Source organism: Typopeltis vanoorti, chromosome 26 (genome assembly GCF_054136105.1).
Source record: "Typopeltis vanoorti isolate ZY-2024b chromosome 26, IOZ_Tvanoo_1.0, whole genome shotgun sequence".
Taxonomy (NCBI): Eukaryota; Metazoa; Arthropoda; class Arachnida; order Uropygi; family Thelyphonidae; genus Typopeltis; species Typopeltis vanoorti.
Genome location: NC_143574.1, coordinates 14,977,312 through 15,004,158, shown reverse-complemented (window position 1 = coordinate 15,004,158; position 26,847 = coordinate 14,977,312). Strand labels below are relative to the sequence as shown.

Sequence of the window (26,847 nt, the reverse complement as noted above, 5' to 3'; positions counted from 1 at the left end):
ATGCTATGTAAAGCAGATGACATAAATTTTGGCCGTAAATTTGGAATATGTGATGAGTTTCTCATTCAGGCTGTCCTGTGTCTCTTTCCATTAGTGTACATGGAAATAGTGTAGTATGTCATTAAAAAATAATTTTGTAAAATGTTTCAAATCGGTAACTAAATTATTTCATCCTGGTGAGTGATTTTTTAAAATAGTTAGCTATAAAAAAAATGTATAGATTGAAAATTTTTTAAATCTGTAACATTTATTTTTAAGATGTATATAGGCACACTAATCGAATTTGGGTATCGAAGAAAAATGATGCACTAATCAAAAACACACTAATCAGGGGCACATTAATCAAGGGATTGCTGTATATACAGAATTGAAGAACTGAAAAACTTTTGTGACTTTGCAGAAAATAATTATGCTAAATTGTTAGGCATGGCAATACAAGATTTTTGTCCTTGGTCCATCAACTGACAAAATTTTAAGCATGTTTGATGGGCTTCATTCTTATTTTCTTTCTCAAAAAAAATGCCTTGTTATGTTGCAAAAATTGTTTGAAGTTCTCTGTTTGAAATTGTGATTGTCATTTGCAAGAGATCAAGTGTCTATGTTCCAAACATACATTAGCTTAATTGAAAAAGATAATATTTCAGCCTACAGAAGTAGCCATGAACATTGAAAAATCTTATAAACAATTTAGAGTCCAGGAAAAGTGAAGTGTTTGTAACTCTGATGTCAAAAAACAACTGAAAATATTAGTACATTCAAAATAAATTAATGAGGCTAAGTTTTTTGAGGTAGTTGAGAATTTTTATGAAACCAACTTAGAATATGTCAACAAGTGGAAGTGCAGTTTAGGAAACACTGAGAAGTTCAAGTTGGTGCTATAAGGAAGACACTTGAATGGAAAGAGAGACAGGACAGCCTGAATGAGGAACTCATCACATGCACAGAAACAAAAGAAACTCATGTATTCTATCAATGGATCCTCTTAAAATTTAGAATTGTGAGGAAGTTGGATACATTGAATAAAGAAAACATTCCTGTATCTGATAGATGGGTACAGATTTTTTCTGAAATGAGTGAAAAACGCCTAGACTTTCAAGACTTTTGTAATATTGTAGAGTTTATTCTTTGTCTTCCAGGAAGTACAGCACCTGTTGAGAGAATATTTTCTGTTATGAACAGTATGTAGTCAAAGGAGAAATCTAGATTAACTGTTGAGACAATGAGGGCTATGTTAGTTGTAAGACAAAATTATGTCATGAAGTGTGAGAAGTTTTATGATAAGGTATTGAAAGACCAAAATTTGCTGCGTAAGATCACTTTATCGGAGAAATATTCATGGTACGATCGTGGTGAAATACAGTCCCCCTCTACGTCTAACTAAATTTCAGTATGGGTTCTGTCACTGAAGAATATCCCGAATACCCCTGTCCCGTTTCTGTCTCAAGAAAATATGGTCAGCCTAATTTAAACTTCTGCTTTAGATAATAAACTAAACAAAACAACCTTTTATAATTGTGCCTCTCCATCTGGTATTCTATCTCTTCACATTTATTAGCATAAAAGTTTTTGCCTGCCTGATGGCTCTTCTGACTTCTCTATGTAATCTCATATTCTTCAGTCCTATGTCTCTTTGTTTCACCGAGCACTTACTTTCGATCACATCCCATACTGAATCTGATATCCATGGGTCTCTTTGGTCTTCTCATTGGGCCTAGATATTCTTGACTGTATCCTCTATTATAACTAACTACCAGAGAATTCCAGAACATTCCCCATTAGTCTCCAAAAGATCATCCAACTGTGTCTATGTTTCTTCTGTGAACACAGACGTATTCTGTTTTCTATTATTGTGTTCCAGCTTTTCAATTAACAAGAGAAATGTGACTAAAGTTGCGCATACAAAAACTCACACATACATTAATTGAAGAGAGAGCTAATGCAAGACCTTGCACTACCTTATTGCTAGCTAAGGAAAGAAGAATTTGTCCATTTGCCTTAACTTTAATGAAAGTATATCCAGGCAAAAGGAAAAGAACAAAATGGATAATTATTTTCTGTAATCAGCCAGTCTTATCCAGTGTCTGTGATGAGAAAAATCATTATTTCAATGTTTGTTTTGTGTGTGCATGTGCGCGCACACACACACATTCCATTTCTATGTTATTCACATCTCATAATCATGATGCAGATAATAGTTTCCCAAATCTGATTCCTTTCTGTAAGGAAAAATGCTTTTTAGTGGTAGATTTGGTGTATATAATACATTTAGAGCTGCTAAATTATGCTTATTTCTTTCACATTAGTTGGGAAATTATATTTAAGCATGCTATATATCTTGGTATACAGCTTGTATATCTCGGTGAACAGTTTAATCTTATTTTGATATCCAAATAGCTGGAATATTTAATATAGTTAAGGAAGTTATTTCAACAAATATCTTTCCATAGGAAGGTTCCTGAAATCTGTTTTGCATCACAAAAAGAATTTTCTTTCTGCACTGTGATTAAAATTGTGTGGTGCATAGCAATACCCTTTCAATATAAGAGGTTTATGTTTAAAAAAAGTGAGTGTAATGAAAAAAAGATAGTTAATGTAAACCTTTGTTTAAATAAACAAGAAAATTCCCAATGTCATAATTTTTCTTTTAAAAAAATTCCTTAAAAACTCCTACCATGATTAACCACCTCACCGGCCATTATGGATCAAATACGCATCCTCATATGCTTCGTATCCATTGCATATTTCAATGTAATATCAATGGTATTATAATTTTAATATGCACTTCGCATCCATGATAACTTTGATGTCTATAGACGTCTTGGCCGGTAGCGTGGTTAATGAATAATTAAAGGTGCAATGTTACATACTATAGAAATGTCAAGTGGTCAATGTCAGTATTTTGATCACATAAACTATTTTCTTTCATGACAATTTTCTTAAGCAACAGGTACAATCCAAGTTTTTCCTTCAGAAATTTAAGTCAGAATGATAAATCTATATTTAACATTATGCTTTTTTATGCAATAAATCAAAAAAGTGTTTCAAATATCTAATACTGAAGATTACCTGTTCACCATGAGTTACTACCAGTAATGTAGAAGCATCTTCCACTGCATTGTCTGCTATATCTTCAAGACTACCTAGTTCTTCTGGAATGTACGGGCACCATATTATTCTGTGACTGTCACTAGGCTTATTGTCATTTGGCTGAGACACATGAAGAAGTAAGTTACACCTAAGTAAAGGTTAAGGACCAATAAAAAGAGAAATTAAGTTTTAAGAAGGTTCTATATATGTATACAGTTGGCTCTCACTACAGCAAACAATTCTAAAGCAAATTCATTCACTATAAGAAACCTCCAAATTGTCCCAACTAAAGCTGCATAAGCACAATATTATCCTTAAAAAATATTACAGCATTTTTTTAAGGATAATATTGTGATCCCTAAAGTTTGCTATCATGACATTCAGACATACGTAACTGCACATAGAAAACCATAGGAGAGAGTACATCCCATACCTATTAACAGATAATACTTACAGAAATATGGAACAAATGTTTTATGTTAATATTTCACTGACCATTAAATTTCATGAAACAATACTATAGCATTATCCACTGGTATTGTATAATTCTATAATAAATTCATTTTTCTTTTTATATTACTGAAAACAAATTATTACATGAGCTCTACCCATGGATAACTCTTCCCACTTACTTTCAAAACACTGCAACAGCACAACTGTAAACAGAGTTTCATCTGAAAACGTAAATGCCTGACTGCACTATTCAAGCAAATTAAATTTGCATCAACTCAGTTGTTATCAACATTTTCTCCATCATAAGCAATAAAGTGAAAGGGTAAGAAGTTGTATATGTTGTCAACAGTATCCAATCTGTTATAGAATTATATCCGAAAGAGGCTGATAGTTTTTAATCAATGTTATACTTGCTCTGAAGTCACATTTAACAGTTTTTCCCCCCTAATATTCTATAGCTTTCCTTTATAGGAAAGCTATAGAATATTAGTGGGGAAAATACCATTCTGTAGCTTTATTTCTCAATTTTGGGAAGACTAATACTCAATACTGACTAATACTCAATTTACATGTTCTTAATTTATAATTAATTTTGCTTATATTTAAAAATCATTTATTAACTAAATTATTTTATTGTAATTTATATTTTGGATATCTATTAATGAAGATGGAGCAATTCCGTTGCAGCTAATAGTGCACATAATAGCACACACTTTCAATTGAACTATTGTTCTCTTCTATAATCGTACTGATAATAGGTATGAAACTTAGCCAAAATTTGGCAAAATAAAGACGTAAATTAAACTTAAGTGATTCAAGTAATATTTTATGATGAATTCTTCAATATTCAATAAATAGTTGTAAATAGTATTTTAGTGCATTCTTGAAAGAATGATACATTACTACAGAAGGTAAAAAAAAAAAAAAAAAAAAAAAAACATGAAGTTAAAATAACTTCATTCTATTTTATTTTAAAAGTTAGTTAGGGATGCTACAAAATATAACATCTGGATTTTAATTTAAGGTTCCATGAAATAAAATCATGCTGAATTCTTTGAAATAACATGCTGAGAAATTCTCTTGTAAGATATTTCATGGGCCAGTCCACAAATGAGTGATTAAAGTTTTATAAGCAGCTTCACTGGATTTTTCTTATGAGCCATATCACTAGTGGTCCCTCTCTCTCATACAAACGTTTCATACTATTATTATCAGTTTAATAACAAGTACATTTCTAATAAAAGTACGATTTGATGCGAGTTAAATCACAAGATTTCTCTCGTCTTACTGATGCCTGTAATTGGTAGATACACCAAATGGCACATGTACTGGTGTGGATAATAGAACATCAGTAAAGTTATAAGCACAAGACAGCAAAAATGCTGAATGTTGATGTGCAGTCATTTCTAAGCAGAAAGTTCTAAGAATCATTCTTGTCAGTAGGCCATATCCCTGCTAATGACAAAAAGTGAAACAACTAAATTAACAGTGTTCATGCTAAACTAAACGTACTAAGTACGAGGGTGGTCTGAAAAGTTCTCGGCCTAAAATCAAAAAACGAATTTGTAATTTGAAAATTTTTATTTTTCAACATAATCTTCCTTAAGACTAATACATATATTCCAGCGATGCTCCAGCACCATTATCCCATCCCAGTAGTGGTTCTCACTAAGATCTGTAAAATACAAATCTACAGCTGCAATCACCTCTTGATTTGAAGAAAAACACTGAAAAGCAAGGAAGAGTTTCAGTTCTGGGAAGAGATAGAAATCAGAGGGAGCCAAATATGGGAAACAGGGTGGATGTTCCAATAATTCATAGTGCAGAACCTTAATTTTCCCACTGTCAAAACACCTTTGTGGGCAGGTGCATTGTCCTGATGAAAGGCGATTTTTTTTCTTCTGCAAACTGGGTCTTTTCTCACGAATTTTTTCATCTAGTCTGGTTAAAAGATCGGAATAATATTCCCCGGTTATTGTTTTACCTTTTTCAAAATTAATAAACAAAATGTCTTTAACATCCCAAAACACCAATGCCATGACCTTTCCTGCTGATGGAATCGACTTTGTCTTCTTTGGCACTGAACAACCAGCTTCTGTCCACTGTTGTGACTGCTGTTTGGATTCTGGTGTGTAATGTTGAATCCAAGTCTCATCCACAGTAAAAAATAAAAAATAAATAAAATAAAATAAAAATCGACGCACAAAATCAGTTTTATTCTTGTTAAAACACTCCAAGCACTGTATAGAGATTTTCATGCAAGTGTGTTTTTGATCTGCATGAGCAAGCGCAGCACCCATCTTGTGCAAAGCTTTTTCATATGCAATGCAAAATATATCCTACACGTTCTTTTGAAATGCCTATAGTCTCAGCAACTTCACGCACTTTGACTTGCCGGTCATCCAATACCATATCGTGCACTTGATCGACAATTTCTGGTGTTGTTACACTTTTTGGGTGTCCTTCACGTGGATCATCTTCAAGGCTGGTACGGCCAAGTTTAAACTCTGTAGCCCATTTCTTAATTGTCAAAAATGAAGAAAAAGAGTACCCATAAACTTTTATGAATTTCTTTTGGCATTAAACCTTCTTTCACAAAGAATTTTATAACTGCACGATACTCAATTTTATCCATTTGAAGGGATTCAGACAACACTTTTACTTTTGCTTCAGACAGCTGTATAAAACAAACTACTTGTGACAGATGTACCAACTTAAAAAAAAAATCTTGCTGATAGTGTTGCCATCTATGGTTGAGGCCGAGAACTTTTCAGACCAACCTCGTATATGAATGCTCCATTCAGAAAAGGCAACATGCTGAACTATAAAACAGCAAATTATGACCAACTGAGGAGAATACCAGGTACAACCCCATGGTAGTGGTTGCAAGAGGGAGGGGGGGGGGAAGCATACTTGGCAGTACATGGGAAACAAAAAAACAAATGATGCAATATCAGAATGTGACGCTAGAGTTTGAAGAATAATTAGGATAGGAGTGAAATGAATGTGTTATTAAACAAGAAATCGTTAAGAAAATCTTTTTAGATGATGTGGAAGAAATACTACATGCATAACAATGATGTCAGTTAAGAAAATTATCAGGTGTGGGCCAGAAGAGTTATTATATGGAAAGCCAAGTCTGAGTACGACAAGAAACTGGCTCTGTAAGTTTAAAGAAGGCCCAAAAGAATTCTATTATTATGCTGAGAGTAAAAGAAATAAAGAAAAAAAGAAAGGTCTAATTATGAAATTAAGAACAGAATTAAAAAAGCAAAAGCAGCATTTTTCCAAATATACCACATATTAGGAAACAGATATCTGAACAAACAGTTAAAAGCAAAAATCTGGAGCATGGGGACATGTGGATGCGAGTCCTGGATGATCAAATAAGGAGATGAGTGACCAATTGAATGCATTTGAAATGTGGTGCTTGAGAAAAATGGATCATATCAGCTGGACTGAAGGAGTGAGCAATGAAGAGGTTCTTAAAAGATTCAAGAAAAGAGACTGTATGGCTAGTATCCAAAGAAGAAAAATAGCATTTGCAGGACATCTGATGAGGGAGAGGGTCTTCTGGAGAGCTCGCCAGAATAGTATTGCAGGAGATGGTGGAGGGAAGGAGAGGAAGACCCCAACTACAATGGAAAGACAACATCAAAGACTGGAAGGGCAGAAGATAGAGAGGCATGGAAAAGGACTGTTCATCAGCTGCAACCCTCTTAAAAGAGGGGGGGCCACAGGATTAGATTAGAAAAGAAAGAATGAATGTAAAACACAATCTACCAATGTAGTGTGTATTTCTTGAATAATTTGCAGATTGCAAATAATTATGCAATCTGCAAAATACACTTTTATCAAGGTTTTTTCTTCCAGAAACTCAGTTTTTCATCATACATATACAGGCAAATAGGAAATGAGAACACATAATTTACAGACAATATATACCAGTGATGGTGATGAGCAGTAGATGGATCTGTGTATGTGTGTGTTGTAATAATAACAGCTAGAGAGCTGAGAAGGAGAGCATAACATCGGCAGAGAAAAATTTGAAGTATTGAGTAACGTGAATCCAGAATTTCCATAAATTTAAGAATAAAAATAGTTTTCTTGACAATGTATACAGATATATAGTCTGTTGCTGATATTTTTATGCTTATTTAAGGAAGTTCATTTGAAGAAAAGGAACTGCTAATTCCTCCTGTCACTGCTAATTGGAATACAAGAAACTAATATATTCTTCCATTTTGTTAAGCAAGAGCTAATATTTCTTCATTTGAAATAGAAGCAGCATTTATTTGAATACACAGTGTGCCCATTAAGTAATGAGATTGATTTTTTTTTTTTTTTACAGGAAAGCCCTTTGAATAAAAGTAACAAACACATTTATAGTTTAGACTGCTAGTGTGTGCAGTAATAATCATAAGTGCAACTTACGAGTCAGAAGACACAGCAGTTTTCATATGGCAAGTGCAAATGTCGAATTAAGAGTGTGTGAGTGGAGTGTGTCAGAAGTTACATCATGGAACAAAGAGCTGTGATAAAATTTTATTGTATGAGGTTTGACTGAAAAGTTCTCGGCCTCAATCATAGATGGCAACACTATCAGGAAGAGATTTTTTGTTTCTAAGTTGGTACATCTGTCATAAGCATCCATGTGAAATTGTAAGTCATTCTATTTCTATCAAGTAGTTTGTTTTATACAGCTGTCTGAAGCAAAAGTGTTGTCTGAATCCCTTCAAATGGATAAAAGTGAGTATCGTGCAGTTATAAAATTCCACTGCGCTTAACGAATATTAGTAAATATATGCTTATTCATATAAGTTTCGTTTCAAAGCAGAAATCTAAGAATTGCAGTTTCAAATATTTCACCTGATATTGATTTTTGTGTAGCAGTATTGAAACACATCCATCACATTAAATTGTTATTAAACTTCTTTTATGTTTTTAATTCTTTCTTTATTACTAATCGTTTTATGTTTCATGTGCTCGTATTGCAAATGTACAACAACAATATATCTATCTATATAAAAATATGAGATAATGTGCCATGTCAGATGTGTATGTAAGATGCTAAAAATGTAATATTTGCATTTGATTTTTGCAATATTCACTGTGTATGTTTTGTAATGAATATAAATACAATAAATATTATAATAATATGTCTATATTATGACTTTTTTTAAAGGGGGCCATGAACTATTTTAATTTTTCGAAAGGGGACCCTGACATCCAGAAGTTTGGGAAGCACTGCTCTAAGTCATAAAAAGTAAAGAAATCAAAGTACAGTTTCTTTCTTCTTTTTTTTTTAAACATTAACCTAGACATAAGAAAAATCTTGGAATAATAATAAAATTCCTAACGTTTTTGTAAAAATTATAACTAATAAGTTATATAATTTAAGATTCTATATCTAAATCATGTAAAAAAGTGAAGACTGCCATCTACAGTTGATCTTTTTTTTATTTCTTTTTTAAATATTAACCCAGACATAGGAAAAATTATGTAATAATAATAATAAACTAACACCTTGTATTCCCTAAAAGAGAGTAGGCAAGGCCATTTCAGCCCTATCTAACTTTTGGAGACTGAGTTAGGCAGTTCAATCTCCATAGGTAGCCATTCAGAGACAGCTGGCTCAAGACTTAAGTAGATTCAGTGAAGAAACAGCTAATAAGTGTCACTATCTATTCTATGATTGATTTTCTCGAATTTACAGGACAAAAAAGTTGAGTTCCGGGGGGGGGGGGGGGGGGCATGCTTGCCCTTGCCAGAGATAAACTAACTCTGGAACCAGTCGTTCCTCTAGTCAGCAACTAGACTTGAACTTAAATATCTTTGGGCAGCCTAGCACTGAGGAATGCAAACACCCCTTCCACTGAGCTACACATGATGACTGGAATAATAAAAAAATTCTTAAAGATTGTAGAACACCATGGAAAATTTTAACTACTGTAATACTTTGCTGTGACACTGCAAGTACAAAAACATATCAGATGGGTGGTCAAACACTATTTATAAGTTTCTAAATTTTCTTCTCATATATAAACAAATTATATAAAGAAATAATTATAGAATCTTTATTCTTAATTCCATGATTTATAGAGTAAAACCTTGTTTTGGATTTTAAGCTTCTGGTAATCTAAATAATAATAAAAATCTATGAACGTGAAAAAAAATGAGAATTTATTAAAGTAAAAGAGTAAACATAACAAAATCATACAATAAAAAAAAATGATACTACACGGCATATTTTTTTATTAAAATAAAATAGTAAATGCAATAACAACAACAACAACAAAAAAAAAAAAAAAAAAAAAAAAAAAAAAAAAAAACAGCACCAACAGAACACAATACACCAAACTGCATTTCTACAAAAAAGCAAACCTGTTTTTACAATACTAAGTTAGCTTTGCATTAGGATTAGGAACACCCCCCCCCTCCTGATTTACATATTTGGCACAATAACAAAGTTATATGTGCTATGAATGTCCCATGCAGCTATTATAAATGGACATACCTATCCTCCAGTGAATAAACCAATTTGACTGTAAGCAGATAATTGGGGTCCTGAAGGACAGGTGTCAGTATTTGAAACAGTCGCACTTGTTGATTACTCCTGTACCACTGTATCAAGGGTGTGCCAGGACTGGATTAACCATGAACAGACATCCAACAGAAGGGCTCATATTGGTTAGCCATATGTGGTTGATCCTAGAGGAGAGTGTTGGGTGTCAGGACTGGTATCTCAGCAACGAACGTGACAGTCAGACAGCTCAACCACCAGTACAACAGCAGGGCAGTTCAACCCATTTCCCCATGCACTTTGCTTTGCATGGGATTCCACAACAAGAGAACAACAAGGGTACTGATGAAGATGGTCAGGCATCGCAAATAACGTATTGCATGGGCCAAGGAATGTTGGCAATGCATCCTTGACAGATGTAAAAAGGTCGTTTGGAGTGATGAGTCCCATTTCCTGTTGCCCCATGCTGATGGATGAGTTTGCATTTGGTGCAAATAGAATTAAAGCCCTATCCCCTGATTGCACAGTTGAGATTCAAATTCAACAGGCCAGTAAAAAAAATGGTGTTATGGTCTGGGGAACTTTTTCCTGTCATGCCCTAGGTCTGTAGGTTATCATCCCACAAACACTGAATGCTACAGGGACTGTTAGCCAACCATCTCCATTCATATCTGCACGAGGTCTACCCTGAACACAGAGTCATCTTTCAACAGGACAAAGCATCTTGTCATTGGGCTGATGCAAATACTGAGTGGTTGGGAACATAACAACGAATTTGCCACACTGATTTGGCCCCAAAATTCCCCTGACTGTATTTCATTGTTAATAATTAAAAATTATCCCTGTTGTTGGGAATATTGATAAAAGAAGTAGAACTACAGTAGCTAATTCTTTATATTCACTTGAACTGTTGTAAAAATCCATCTAAAATGATGCTATCGAAAAAAAGTTTTTATCTTTGAAAAACATTTTAATCTATCATCATTATAAATTTCCATTAAAGAAAATTTAAAATTTTATAACTAAGTACTGAGAGAGCAGAAAATAAGGATAGTCTGTTATGTAAAGATTCCAATATCTTGAAAAGGAGATGGTATGAAAGTAATAGATTTAAAAATAAAAAATAGTGTTCTTAAAATCTTTGATTCATTTTTGTAATAGATTTCACGGTTTGATATGAACACAGATGGATAAGAAAATAACTATTCATTAACTTAAAAGCTAATATTTCACTGGTATTATATCCGGCATCTTCAGCGCACACAACACAAAGTTTGTTACAAAGGCAAAACAACCACAATCCGGTGTAACAGTGGGGCTAGTAAAAGTAATTGCAGCATGCAACACAAGACTAAAGTCCTAATATGGCGCCATCTAGGTTTAAAAAAAAAAAAAATCAAAGTTTTGAAATAGTAGTCCAAATGATAGTCTTAGAAAGTTTGAAAAAATAAAATAAAAGTAATAAATATTAATTTGGTCTTAAGATGACCTCCCAAATCTTTGGTAGATTTATACAGCCATATTTGTTAAGGTTTGGAGTATGTTTTAAGGCTTCTGTTAATTCCAGGAACAACCTCTCTGACTTGTAGAAGCTTCTGTGCATTACTTTTGTTTCTTTCCGATTGATCCTGTGTGCAGGGGTATCCAAAGTATGGTCTGCCAGACCCGACTTGCCATAGCAAAAGTGTTGGATATATTTTTTGTGTTCACTGATGCGGATGTCCACAGTTCTTCCTGTCTGTCCGTAGTAGGCTTGATGGCAAGAACAGGGCACTTCATAGACTCCTGGATGTGATAAAGGAGTGCATTTGTCCTTAGGTGAACGGATGAGAGTTGCTAATTTTACATAAGGTTTAAATACTGTGCGTAGTTGGTGTTTATTAAGCACCCTAGATGTCTTTTCAGATGAGCCTTTAATGTATGGGATGGTGATAGTTTTGTTGTAGTCTTCTGTGGTAGATAGAGGGGATTTCTGGGTAGCATTTAGTATGTTATCTATCTTATGGGGATTATAACCGTTGGTTAAGAAGGTGTGTCGTAGTTGAGAAAGTTCAGCAGTGAGAGCAATGTCATTGGAACAGATTGCTCTAGCTCTATGGGTTAGTGTTTTTAAGATACCATATTGTTGAGAAGGGTGATGGTGTGATTGTTTGTATAAGTATCTTCCTGTATGTGTGGGTTTTCTATAAACCGAAAATGATAAGGAACCTTCTGGAAGAAGGTTCCTTATCATTGTGATCAGCGTGTCATTGGCTTCGAGTACCATTGTAAAGTGGATTTTAAGGTGCTGGCTATTTAGATGCACTAAAAATGTATTCAATGTGTCTGGGCCATGTGGCCAAATAGCAAACACATCGTCAACGTAGCGTAGCCAGAGACTAAGTTTGAGGGTGGCTGTTGATAGCTAATTTTTCCAGATGTTCTATGTAGAAGTTGGCTGGGGGGGGGGGGGGGGGACCCATAGCTGTCCCATCTAATTGTTTGTATATTTTCCCTTTCCAAGTAAAATAACCTGCCTGTACTGTGAATTTAAATAGCTGAAATATATCTGGGGGAAATTGTGAATTTAGTAAGTTAAGTGTTTCAGTCAATGGTACATTAGTGAATAATGAGGTGATATCAAACTCACCATTAGGTCTGAACTATTTAAGGTGTGGTTTTCTAAAATACTTTTTAGGTAGGTAGAATTTTTAACAAAAGAGGAAGAATTGTTTGTGTAAGTGGTTAGTAATTTGGCTAAATTTTTAGCTAGTTTATATGTAGGACTGTTTATACTATCTACAATAGGACGCAAAGGTGTATCTTGTTTGTGTATTTTAGGAGCACCATATATTCTGGGTGTTTTAACGTGCAAGGTTTTGAGTTTTTTGACAATTTCTTTTGGCCAAGAAGTGACTTTGTTCAATAACTTGCACACCTTGTTCTTTTGCAAGCTGGTGGAATCTCAATTTATGATTTGATATGTAGACCGGTCTTGGAGCGGTGTATGCATTTTGCTTTCATATTCTGTTGTATCCATTACTACAGTGGCGTTACCTTTGTCTGATTTTGTTATTGTAATGTGGTTATTATTGCGTAGTTCTTTTAGAGCTATTATTTCTTTATGTGGAATATTATTTTTGGGAGGCTTAGAATGGATAAGGATATTGGCCACATCTAACCTATTATTATTGGCTATAGCTGGAGGCAAGTGGTAAATCCAGCATTCAATGGAAGCCACGATTTTGGTTTTAGGCACAATTTTAGGAGTAACGGCAAAATTGTGTCCAAGACTTAATGCACTCGTGGCCTCTTTAGATAAGGTCGTCGATGACAGGTTCACAACAATGCCATCTTGATGAAATTGTGGCCGCTGCATAGCATTGCGTTGTTGGAGGATTTCAAATTTTTTCCGGTGTCGGTTTTTAACTTTGGCGAATTCTTTATTGGCTGTCGAGTCAGAAATTCTATCCAAGATATCCCATAACTCCGGGTTCAAAATGTCAGATAATATATCACGAAGTACACTGATGGAGGAATTTATTTTTGAAAGTTCTCGGCGAGTAGCGTATGCCTGTTCTCGTAATAGTGCTAAACTCGCTCTTTTATAAATACATTGGGCTTTGACTGAGTGAAACTTGTTCCTAATTTTCATACAGTTTGGTATCAAATTGGTATCTCAGCACCTTTTTATTTAATTTATTTAATTTAACAACCTATTTAATTTTACAACTAAGTACTGAGAGAGCAGAAAATGAGGATAGTCTGTTATGTAAAGATTCCAATATCTTGAAAAGGAGATAGTATGAAAGTAATAGATTTAAAAATAAAAAATGGTGTTCTTAAAATCTTTTATTCGGTTAAGTGTTTCAAGATTTCAAACTATTGGTAATTTTCTTTTTATTTGTGAACTGTTCTGTCAGATATATTTATAAAACTATTTAAAGAAGGAAAAATCATCACTCTCAGTTTAACGTATAAGATCATTTGAGATATTTAAGTTTATCAATTATAAACATTGAAGTAGCAAATGTCAAGTTACTTGCTTGTAGTTATTTACAGAACTGGACTTTGGTGAAAAGTATTTAAAAAATAGCATTAAGTCACACACAACATTGTTTTGCAATTTTCCACGAAATCTTTATAATTAAGTTCCAGTGCACTAAGATTTTCTGATAGTTCAGAAAGATGAGGAACACCAGCATCAAAACTTAATCATCTCATGCGATTATAATTATGTCATACATTATGCTATTCACCATTATTCTCACAATAGCATGCTAATTTATTTAGTAACACTCTTCTTGTGTTCACTATATTTAGAACTCTTTGAACTGACAATTTCACATCATCCATATGCGTTTTGCTATGAGCACCTCATGATGAACAATACAATATAAGAAAAAAAAATTCATTGGGACAGTTTCATTAAACAAACTTAGCACACAATTTTTTTTTATCACTTTTCATTACTGCTGCACCATTAGCATACATTTGTTTCAATTTTTATAATTCTTTTCATTGGTGGTTATAGCACAAATTATTTGTGGAAATATTAAGTTTTTTAAATCTTTAATTGCATTATAAATGTTCGCTGCATTGGAACATCCTTTTAACAAAGTGAGACATAACTGCCCTACAAATTTAATTTTATCAGTAGCAAAAGTATCTCATATACCAGGATTTGATTGGTTTCTGCTGTATCATTATTTTCATCTAAGCATACACTATAAAAAGGATTCTTATTTATTAATTCACTAATTCTCTGCATATAAACACATCAATTCGTTAATTCATTATTGAATTCAAAACTATATAATTATCATTTCTTAAGAGGAAAGTCATCATTTATTTCCTTTGGGAAGCTGTATTTTTTTAAATCATAGATATGTTGGCAGTAAATGTGGAATTCACCATTTTTTCTCAACTTCTGCTTCATGAGTGTTGTAATGACAATGCATACCATAACATTTAATTTGATGAATATTCATTTTACAAACTGTATGGTATAGGCTATATAATCTTTTTTTTTTCATTTAATATAATTAAATGAAAAAAAAAAATTCAACTTGATTTTTGAAAATTTCAAGTTTGTTGTAATGCTGGATGTGAAATACTTGCATCATTTTCAGTACTTGTGCCCACTGGAGTTTCTGTAGCCTCATTTCTCTTAATCCCAATTTGAGATCAAATAAAAGCACATGTCCAAATGCAGCTTCTACAACTGAGAGGACATATTGGATATGAGAGTCTAGGATGCTGTTAGCAGATCTAGTTATTACCTCTAGGGTAGCAATGCAATCTTATGTAGCTGCCTATATGCTATAGGCAAGCTTTTAGCATATAGCTCAGCAGTGATGTTACATTCTAATGGGATCTGACAAGATATTCTGTCTGAGAACAGAGTAGAAGATCCCACTAAAGCCTCTGATTTTGAACCATCTTTGTACACAGGCACAAAATCAGAGTACGGCATTCTTTGCTTAAAAGAGCTCATGATAAACAACAGGAGGGGTGGAATGTTTGGGAAACCTACAGAAAGAAAAGCTGCATGATGGTATATAGGAATGCCAAGACAGTAGCATATTTGATGGTGTCTGTTCAATATTTTCTAACCTAACATTTAAAGCTGCTTCTTTGCAATCCAAAGGGTCATGTAACAGTCTGATGAATGCTGTAGAGTGTCCCACCCAGGGAAAAAAACAATTAGCTAGGTTTGTATGGTCTGGAAGGGATTTTATATTGGCAGTGTACAGTTGGCAAGGCTCAAAATGCTCCAGTTGCAATTCTTAGTTTGGTGGTGGATAGGATTCAACCACTGTAGTGAATTCTCTTCTCTGGAAAGGTATAGACTTGGAACCAATAATCAAGTGTTGAGCAAAGAGCACTTATCTCATAAGCAGTACATATGAGGGAGGAAACTATGTTTGTCAAATTGAGCCCCAAAAACTTAGCTTCTGTTGCAACTGGAATCAAAGTTTGTCCTAGTATGAGTTCTGGATCAGAGTGAAGACCACATTGTTCTGCAAGAAAAATATGAATGCATTTGTTTAAATCTCTCATTTTGAAAAGATGGTCAAGTTATCACCTGCATAGAGGATATTACTTACAGTTGGCAAAGATTGTTTGGTTATTGAGTTAACCTTGACTGAAAAAATATTCACATTTAAAGCTGAATCTTGTTGGATGCTCTCCTCTTGGGTATAAGATCAGGAGAGTGGTTCCCACTTGGATTTAGAAGATTCAGTTGGATAAAAAATTAAAAAGAAGGAGCTTCCCTCTGAGACCAAAGTTGTATAGGTCTTTCAGTATTCAAAATTTCTAAGCAGTATCATAAGCTTTTTCCATATCAAAAGAAAACTGATACTAAGTATTTGTATTTTAGGAAGGTATCTCCCATAGATGTTTTTCTAGTCAGACTAGATGAACAGTTGTTGAATGATATTTGAAAAAGCCATTTGTGTTCTGGAAAAAATGTTTCCAGAACACAAATTCTCTATTCTCTCCAAAAACCATAAAAGATGAGAATTAATCATTTTTTTCCAGTCTTGCACAAGAAGCTAATCAGAGCAATGGGTCAGTAATTTATTTGAGATTTTGGATCTTTCCTTGGCTTAGAAAGGTAATAATAGCCTTTTGCCAGGTATCTGAAAAAAAAAAAGTTCTCAGCAAAAATTCTGTCGAAGATACAGCATTTAATCCTTTACAGATGAAGAGAGAGATTTGATCATCTCATAATGGATGTTAACAGTAAATGGATGGCATTTAAGCAAAAGCAACTTTATTTGCATGAACTGCCTGTAGTATTCTTCAAAGAGAACAGAATTTGTTGTTTTTCTGCTTTACATTTTCATGCAAAGAACTCGGGATTGGGAGGGGGGGGGTAAGAAGATACTGTTGGTGTTTTAGTAATTGTATCAACAACTGCTTTTTGATCAGCAATTCTACATACACCATACTCATCATTCAATATTTGGATTTTATCTCAGACTTTTGTCAATAACAATGAACTGTTTGCAAATCCATATGAAAGAAGAATGTGTTACCTCTCTGTTTAAGAGGAACAGAGTATTATATCCAGAGAGATCTGCTGCAGGAAGTAAGTAAATGCAGCATATTGTTATAAGGGACCTGACTGACAATTGGATGGCAATTGTCTCTATACTTTATTAAGTGGGACTTGCAAGAGGGGTATGGTTACCCACTAGGATGATGATTCCTTGGACAGGTCCATCCATTGTCCTGTCTTTATAAATGACAGGACATATTTCGTAATGCCAGATCACTGGGCTTCTGGTATGTTTCCTGCAGCAAAAGCAGTATGGTTTATACTTCTGCAAGAGAGCCATGATGCTAATGTTATAACAAAATCCATGATAATTCTGTTGTAGATATGTTTTTGATTTTTGGGAGTGCCATCGAGCTTCTGATGATGCGAGGTCTTTTCTTCATTAATAGTGGATTTTTGCTTTTTGTAGAATTATGATTGGTCATTGTCCATTTCTTCTTCATTAGGAAAAATATCCAAGACGTCTTCAAACAACATACCTGGGGCACTAGCTGTATTGTTTAATCATTTTGAGGAGCAGCAGAGACATTCATCTTATCTATTAATGGATCAAAAGGGATGTCCTTGATTATCTGAAGTGCAGGCTCTATTTTTTTTTAGTAGACTTTCATTTACTATATTTTTTGAACCATAAAATGCACCTTTTTAAGTAGAGAAATCCACTTAGAATTGGGATGCATCTTATGGTCTGAAGGTAGGTGATACTGGGTAAGTCTTGAATTCCCACATTTTTGATGCAAGCCAAACGTGTCTCACTGCATATGTGAGAATCCCTGATTTAAATGCAAAAACTTTACCGGCATCAATAGAAGTTAGTGGGCGAGCATATGCAGTTTTGAAACGGACGAGGCGATTATTAAGTCTTTTAAAAAATGCACCATAAGTAATACGATGGATGGTACTGAAGATAACTTAATTTTTGAAGAGAGTGACAGCTATAGTAAAATGATAGTGCTGAGACAAGTGAAGACAAACTGAATGCTGCTGGAACAAATTATAGTAATAATAAATGAAATTTAAAGTTTGTGAATATTTTTATATATAATAATATATTTTTTCTAAAAATTGTCTAATAAATTTGGGGTGCACCTTATAGTACAAAAAATACGGTAAGTGAACCATTTTTGGCATATCCTCAGGAGTAAGTTTATATCAATTTTTCACTGATATGCTCTAAAGAGACAGAAAAAATCAACATTCAAGGATATTGTAGTTGCGAGAAAGTGGGATTGCCTATGTGCTGACACCTTCTTCACAGTTGTCTTTTCACCATAAGGGCGTTTTAACCACTAGATATTGCTACTTTTGTGGTATATACAGTCTCTTTGCCTACTGATATGGGATACTCTGTTCAGTTTTTATTTTTTGGATATCATTTTCATCCTTCCAACTTCGACATGTTTAGGAGCACACTGGGTGATCTCACTCACTGTAACATTTCAGTGCTTTGCTCTTACTGTCTTTATTCTTGTGATCTTTACTGCTTCTGACATTTAAAGCAGTACAAAAGAGGTTTAGGATGCGGAGCCTAATTGAGAAGTCTACTTTCACAGATGTTGGTGGTTTAGGTATACTAAAAGTAAGGATGACATTCTTGATGGGAACCAGGTGACCATTCTTGCATGTGATGTTTCTCCTTATGGCTATCAGTCCTTGGTCTTTCATTTCAAAGTAGATCTCTTTGTCTGGAACATTGAGGTCAAACTAAAATATTACTCCTTGAAAATAATTCAGTTTTATGGGGGAGGGGGGGATACTATGTTCGATATCCCTCTCCAAACAGATGTTGCACATGATTGTGTCTTCTGTGTTGCTTCTATAAATGTTTCCATGAGTGGAGTTTCTGATTTTGGAGTTCATGCCAACCGTTCTAAATGAAGAAGAGCAGAGTTTTTTTGTTGTTTTTTTCCCCAGCTGATGTTGCATTGGTTTCTAGACATGGTTAAGGTTTGTTGAGGGCCCCAATAAATTTAAGAATGAAATTTTACTTGTACCCAAAGTGAGTTTGTTTCAGCGCCAGGGTTCCTCACCCACTATGGAGCTGTATGTGAATGCCCATTCTCCAGCAAGCAATGACTGTGCTTAGGAATCAAATGACAGGGCCACCCAAGATACCATACTGGCACATCACAGCAAGTATTGGGCCCTGTCTCCAGACCATGGGGATGCAGATTTAATGTAACACTGTTCCTTGTGGGCAAACTCACTAGCTGACTGATCCTAGTCATCTTGCCAAAGTAGTGCAAAACTGCCAGGATAGGATCCTCCTTTTGGGATAGCAAACAATGTAGCAAGGCATTGGATCATAATGATGGGTATCTGGAAAACAGGACAGATGGTCTGGTGGGCAGGAGAAGATGAGCAAAGAATATAGGAAGAAAAGCAAACCAAAAGAGGAAAAATGAAAAGAGCCAATACCATCAATGGGAGGTCCCCTCCACCACAAATAGGTCCTTCACATGAAGAAGTTATAACAGATATGAAAGGAACTGATATTAGTAGAGGTTGAGGAATTGAAAGTACTTAGGATATTGCTGAATCTCAATTAACCTTCCAAACGGTCAGGATGTCTATCGACGTCCATCTAAATCTGGATATGATTCAGCCCACTTGTTGAGAGAACAGGGATAAGAAATGCAATTTGACAGTCATATCCATTAGAAGGTGTGATAAACCATCATGCTGAAGAGAACAGTTAATCTGATTATCTCACGTTCATAGCTGCCTCTCAGTTGCCTATAACAAGAAACACACTTTCTTGTTCTATGCTGTATCCAATATAACTGGATCTCAGTTATATTGGATAGACTAAAAATATAGAAATTATATTTTTGTTTTCTCTTTGTATTGCACAACACAATTTTAATGCCTGGACAAAAAGATCCTTGCATAATTTCTTCACTTAAATATTGCCTTACCTTGGAGAATCAATTTCATTTTTAATTTTTTTGCGCTAATTTTTTTCTAGTCGCTTACTCGACAAAACATTTTTTTTGTTCTCGAAGAAATTAATTCACGATAATTATTTGAAATATTATTTTAAAAAAAGAAAAGAAAACCGGCTCCAGACGTTCCAGATTATATTATTTTTGTTCAAAATCATCGAAATCGAATAATACTTCACTGACTTCCTTTAGGACGTGCTTGATCGCCTTTGCTTTATAGAGAATAACATGAAATTCTTTAATCATATCACTCATTTTTTCTTTATATAGTAATCTACTGTTCTTTGTATTTTCACTTTCTTGGTTTCCTTGTATAATTGGTCATTACAAAATGAAATTAACAGTTATGATTTAAATTTATATGTATATATTTTCTTCATAATTTAGATATTACACTCCAATTTTTAAAGTAAGCTATGAATTTGCTTATATTTTATCATTCAAAATATGTATATCAAATGTGAAATTTCATTTCCATATTTTTACAATAGAATTGAACTTTATTTCGCCTTTGATAGTTTAACCCCCCCCCCATTGCATCACTATCACACAACCAAAAACTTATGAAACATAGGTACAGTTTTTATTTAATTCGTTATTTTTCTCTAGTAATTGTTCCACATAACTTTAATTTTTTGATACAAAAACTATGTGATGATTATTATAAATTAGCAAATTATAAATTAGAAAATATATATATTATTTCCTGATTATTATAAATCAGGAAATTATGTAATATTCGGTAATAGGCAAAATTAATATTTGAAATCACTGTCATCCTACAAATGCAATATCAGAATAAAGAAAGATGGAAAACCAAACAAGAAATATGTGCCTGTAAAATATTCAGATATTGCTGGAGGCTCTTAAGTGTGCTGCCTACTGTGCATGTTCTATTGTTCTGTTTCTCAGTGGGGGGGTTAGTAATCTCCATTAGGTTAGAGCTTATTACTGGGCAGAAAGGAATAACTAGTAAGTATACCCAAGACACAATTCATTTACGAGATGGCAAGGTAGCAGCAGTAACACTCAGGGTAAGAAAAGGAAACTTCGTGAAATGCAGAAAAGTTGGAGCCTTCGCCTTTCAGCAGCTCTTGTTCTACCAATGAGGAGAGAAATGTTTCTAGCTCTGCAAATAGTGATTCTGCCTGTACTTTATATATGTCTTCGTGCAGAAAATGGGTGATCGCCACTGAACGCACATCAGCTTGTCCACGTTTCCCTTCATAGGTAAGCCAGGAATTACTGAAGACTTTCACTCCAGCAACATTTTAAGCTCTTTCCGTCTATTTTTAGATGATGATATTCTTTCCTTCATAGTGGAACAGACTAACCTTTATGCTTGCCAACAACATCAGCAAGTTGAGTACAGTCTGCATTCTTGCAGTAAACTTTGGAGCCCAATAGATATCAACATACTCCTTACATTTATAGTACTCTCGATTGTGCAAGGCATCGTGAAAAAGCCACTCTCAAAATGTATTGGTCTACAGACTGGATTCTGAACACGGCAAGTTTCGTGATGTTATGACTGAAAAACAATTTCAGTCTCATCATGAAGTATTTGCATTTTCAGAATAATGAGGAATACAATCAGGCAACACATCCTTGCCCAGTCCTCAACAAAATTTATGATTTTTGATTTTCTTATGAAAATCCGTAAGAAATGTAGATCCCTCTACATTCCTGAGAGAGAGACTCGAGTATCGATGAAAGCCTTTTGCCATTCAAAGGTAGACAGACTGAAATGTAAGCAGTATATTCCCCAAAAAAAGCGAAGTATGGGGTAAAATTTTTTATGCTTTGTGAATCGAAAAGTGAATATCTTTGGGATTTCAAACCTTATACGAAAAGCAAACTATAATCGAACATTATAAATATTCGGATCTCCCCTTGTCGATGCATGCAGTAATGCAGTTACTAGACCCTTTACTGGGAAAAGGTTACTGCATTACAGTGGATAATTACATGTGTCCTGAACTCGCTGATTTGCTTTTACAGCATCGTACAGATAGTTATGGTACTGTAAATGCAAAAAGGCGAGACAGATCTGGCTTCAGGAAAGCTATTGAAGGGGAAAATCCGAGCTTATCAGTGAAGGAAAGTCTTTGCACTACGTTGGAAAGACAAAAAAATATGTTTTTTTTGCTGTCCTCCCTGCACAATCTATCAACGGAATCCGTGGAGAAGCATGGTTCGAAGATAGAATAAACCCATTGCTGTGTGTGCATACAACGACACTATGGGTGGAGTCTATAGGTGCGATCAGCAGCTATCATTCTACTCTGTAATGAGGAAACAGTATAAAAAATATTACAACAAAGTGTTTGGACATATATTGGATTTTGTTATTTGGAACAGTTTCCTCCTGCACAAGAAAAAATGTTTGTCTACCATAACATATCTAGGATACAGAATAGAAATTGCGAAAGCGATGCTGCATGCACATGTGCCTTCTTCAGCAAGCAGAAGGACAGGCAATCATGCCAGACATCTGAGGTTGAACGCTGCTAACTCCAACCATTATCCTGAAAATAAATCTACCACCAACAGCTAATAAAAAAAAAACCTGCACGCAAATGTTATGTATGTAATAAAAAAAATATCAGAAAGGAAACAAAAATCTAGTGCCCTGAGTGTAAAACTGCTTTGTGTGCATTTACCCTTGCTTTAGGATGTTTCACACTGTTCAAGAATTTTAAATTCTGAACAGTATAAAATAAAAAAAATGTTTCTTTTCAGCACTACAAATATTGATAGAGAGATACCTGAACTTACTGTTTCCATTTCATCTTGAAGGCAAATTTTTAAGTTCTTTTATAACACAGAATGATATTTTCGTATTTTTGAAGGAATAAAATATAAGAGGAGGAATACTCTTTCCAGTTCAAGAGGAACTGGAAAGAGTATTCCAGGTAAACTATTTCACCAAAAAAATAAAAAAATAATAAAATAAAATATATAAATAATGACGTGAATATTTTCACCTGCCAACATTCAACATTGATGTGATATGGGTTCCAAATTTCCTGTTTCGGATATATATATATATATATATATATATATATATTACAAAATTTTGTAATAAAAATTTCTGCTACAATGAAGTTTGACAGAATCAACAATATTATTACTACCTTATTTCTGTTTCTCGTATGGGAGAAAAACAGTAAAAATATCACTCTTATAATTATATTGGATGTTATAATGGCAGAAATAGTAAGAAAAAAATCATTTGTACTTTCTCTTCAAAACACAAAGAAAGAACAATCTAAATTCAGCCAATGAAAAAGAAAATACTACATATTTTTCTTCTGTTATCTGATTTTTTTTTTCTTGTAGCACAAAGAAGAAATCACTGCATATAACATGGAGTATGCAGGAGGGAAAAAATCTGGAAATTGGTTACATTATAATGAATAGAGAAATCAAGCCAGAAAAAATTATTCACGTAAGATTCTAATATCAGCAGGCATAACATTTTCTTCCAGGTTTTAGTGTAAAATAGTAGCTAAACCTTTGCTACTATTTTACACTAAAATTAATGGGCATGTTCCCCAAGTGATTTACGTTTGTAACAGTTGTATTGTGAACGATTTATAAAATAAATTCTCTGAAATATCTGCAGATTGAATAGGTCTATACCCTCCCCCACCAAAAAAAAAAAAAAAAAAAAAAAAAAAAAAAAAAAAAAAAAAAAAAAAAAAAAGATTATGAAACGCATATGCGCCTTTTCTTTTAAAATAACTCAAATCCTCTTTTTCAAGATAATTGTATGAAATAATTTATAATCTTTCGATAATAAAAGTGAAACTCATTATAAATTAAGAAATTATTTTGGAATAAATAATGTATCAGCATGTAAAAGAAATGTCAGTATTTCTCTTAGGATATCTGTAATCAACAATCGAAAAGGAAACAAGACATTCTTGATGTATTCTGCACTACAGCTTGAGGCACTTTAGTGTTCACTCTTTCCTTTCTCAATAGCACTGAGAGTAATAAGTCTTTAGTTTTTCCTCCAGCTAAGAGGATATTATCAAGCATTTCCAAGACGTAGACTATTTCAGAAATAGCAACTAGCAGCAGAAGTAATATTTAGATTTTTTTAAAGAAAAACAAATAAAAATAATACTACTGAACTTTTTTTGTGTGTGGTATATATATAAACGATTTTGCATGGGGAAAATATTATTTCTAAAATTTCAAATAATTTGAAAAACAGTAGAACAGCTAATTTTAAATTGCAAATGAATAGTACAGAATTAGAAGCTTCATGGTACAACAATCTGATTGCCTTATTTCTTTTGTCAAAACAGTCAAATGAAGTGATAGATTTCGAATACTGTCTAGAAAAGCTTGCAAACCTGTAGAAATTTAGAGTAGTTATGCAACTGAGTTCCAGGAGAGGATGGGGGTAAGCATCAGAAAATCTTCAAAATAAGCAAAAATTTTGAATCATTCCATATATGATATTTTTCATATTATATTTTCAACATATCTACAAGGATATGCACTGGATATTATCGTAATGTGCACAATACAAAAAAAAAAAAAAATAAAAAAAAAATAAAAAATAAATAAATAAATAAAAGATGAAGGCAAAGAATCACTGCTAAAATATCATTGGATATAAATTTTTGATACCAAAAAGACTCGCAATAGAAACCGAGTAATGCAATTTAACATTTTAACATTTGTTGTTCATAAAGACAAAATAAAATAATAAAAAAATCATTTCTAAAACTGAAATGTGATGATCCATATAATGGTATTTGGCTAGGAACGAAAGCAAAACGACATATTTATTTCAATAAATATTATTTAAAAATATAAATATTTGACATAATATTTTCAAAGCAAACATTTGAAAATTCTGAAATTCAAAAAAAATTGTTTCTATATTATAAGTAAAGTGAAAGAAGAATCAGTGCAACCCTTCCAGTGCACTGATTTGTAGAATAAAATATACCCAATTTACTATTACTAAATAGATTCATTGCAAAGGCTGATCGATAGTCATTTTCAGGATTGATTATTTTTGCACATGTGAAATTCGTTTCAATTTTTGGGAAGAGACGCAATAAATCATTTTAGAGATAATAAATCCAAATATCTTAGGATAGTAAAGGAAATTCCAAGCAACACAATAGATGTAAAGACAGGGGGACACAAGGGTCACTCAGCAACAGTTAATCCACTAATGGCTCTAGAACAGCCATAATGAGGTTAATGGCACGATAAGAGGTAGAATGCCGACGAAGTTTTGATCCATGAAAAAAAACTAGGGAGAGCTGACTATTTCATCCACTTTAGCCGGTTTGAGAAGTTAATAGACTGCTGTGGGATTAGATGGGATATCAGCTCATGTGAAAAGGAATTGGAAATACCCGACTTTTAATGACTTCTCAGCCTTGGTATAAAATCCCAAGGATTTTCTTCCTTGGGATTTTATACCAAGGAAGGGAACATAACTCCTTTGCATAAAAGAGGCTCTAAGACTGTAATGTCTTTGGAGTGGTGTAAAAGTACTGGAAAAGTTGAACAAAGACAGAATTCAGGAATGGATAGAAAAGACTAGTATACTGTATGGGATGCAGAATTTGTGAAGGGTTGGTCATGCCTTAGTAATTTACTTACTCAGTAAATTATAAAAATTACTTAGCAATTTTTATAATGGGGGGGCAGCGTAGGCATCTGGGGGAGGACTCTTTCGGTTTATCAAAATTCAAGTCAGAATTCAAGGAGAACTAGCCTACCAGTCCAGAACTTAGGGGGGGGCTCCCCCCCCAGTGTGTGTGTGTGTGTGTGTGTGTGTGTGTGTGTGTGTGTGTGTGTGTGTGTGTGTGTGTGTGTGTGTGTTTATGAAGAATTGAGAACCGAGATTTAAGTAAAAAGGTTTTAATATAAAAACACGACTAGTTTCGGCCTGTAACAGTCTTCATCAGGTGACATTATAAAAGAAAGAAAAAAGAAAAAACACTAAACACTGAAGGTTAAAAGACTATGAACAACACAGAGTCTCTATACATAATTAGCATGAAAACGTTGTAGTTGTATTTAAAGCTGTTCTTTCGTTTGTTGCATTGTTGGGAGAGTGCGTGCTTGCAGCATCATGTGAACGCCAGTACATGATTACAGCTGAATGACTATCTGGGAAGTTGTAGCTCAAGTTATTATTTAGATGAACAGGATTGAAGATGATTTCTCTAGATTCCAAGATTTTTCTCTCTAGTTCATCATTGCAACGGAAGATGTTAGTAGATTTTTCCCAGCAGACTTTGGTTTTCATCATTAGGATTAGCAGAGAAAAGGAATATGATGAAAATGCACTGGCTCGCTGTCTCTTGTAAGTAATATCCCCCATGTGTTCTTCCATATGCAATTCGACAGATTTGTCTGTCTGCCCAAAATAAGGAATATCACAATCACACAATATTTTATATACACACCAGGGTATTTGAGTTGATGATGACAAGGTTTTGGGTGGCTTATTAAGAAACAGATCTTTGGAAGTGGAGTGAACAAAGTTCTGATATTGTATTTTCTTAGAACTTTTGCTAATTTATGTGAAACTGTACTTATGTAAGGAATAGATATATTGCCTTTGAATCTATTTATTTCTTCTGAGTGATGTCTAGGAGGATTAAGAAGGAATTTTTCAATGATTCTCTTGGAATATCCATTAACTTTGAAAGAAGTTTTCAGATGGTTTATTTCTGTAAGAAGTTCATTTGAGTCATCCAGAAGAGAACAGGCTCTATGTTCCAAGATGGAAATTATTCCAACTC

The 26,847-nt window shown here is 33.8% G+C and overlaps 1 protein-coding gene across 1 annotated transcript in view; it reads right to left on the bottom strand.

Annotated features, from left to right (window-relative positions):
• LOC150092349 (enhancer of mRNA-decapping protein 4-like) overlaps window positions 1-26,847 on the bottom strand; it is a 406,953-nt gene that overhangs the window by 280,565 nt on the left and 99,541 nt on the right. The window contains exon 6 of the mRNA XM_090414848.1: window positions 3,067-3,235. Within this exon, the coding sequence (XP_090270974.1) occupies window positions 3,067-3,235 (169 nt within the window). The remainder of the gene's footprint in view (window positions 1-3,066; window positions 3,236-26,847) is intronic.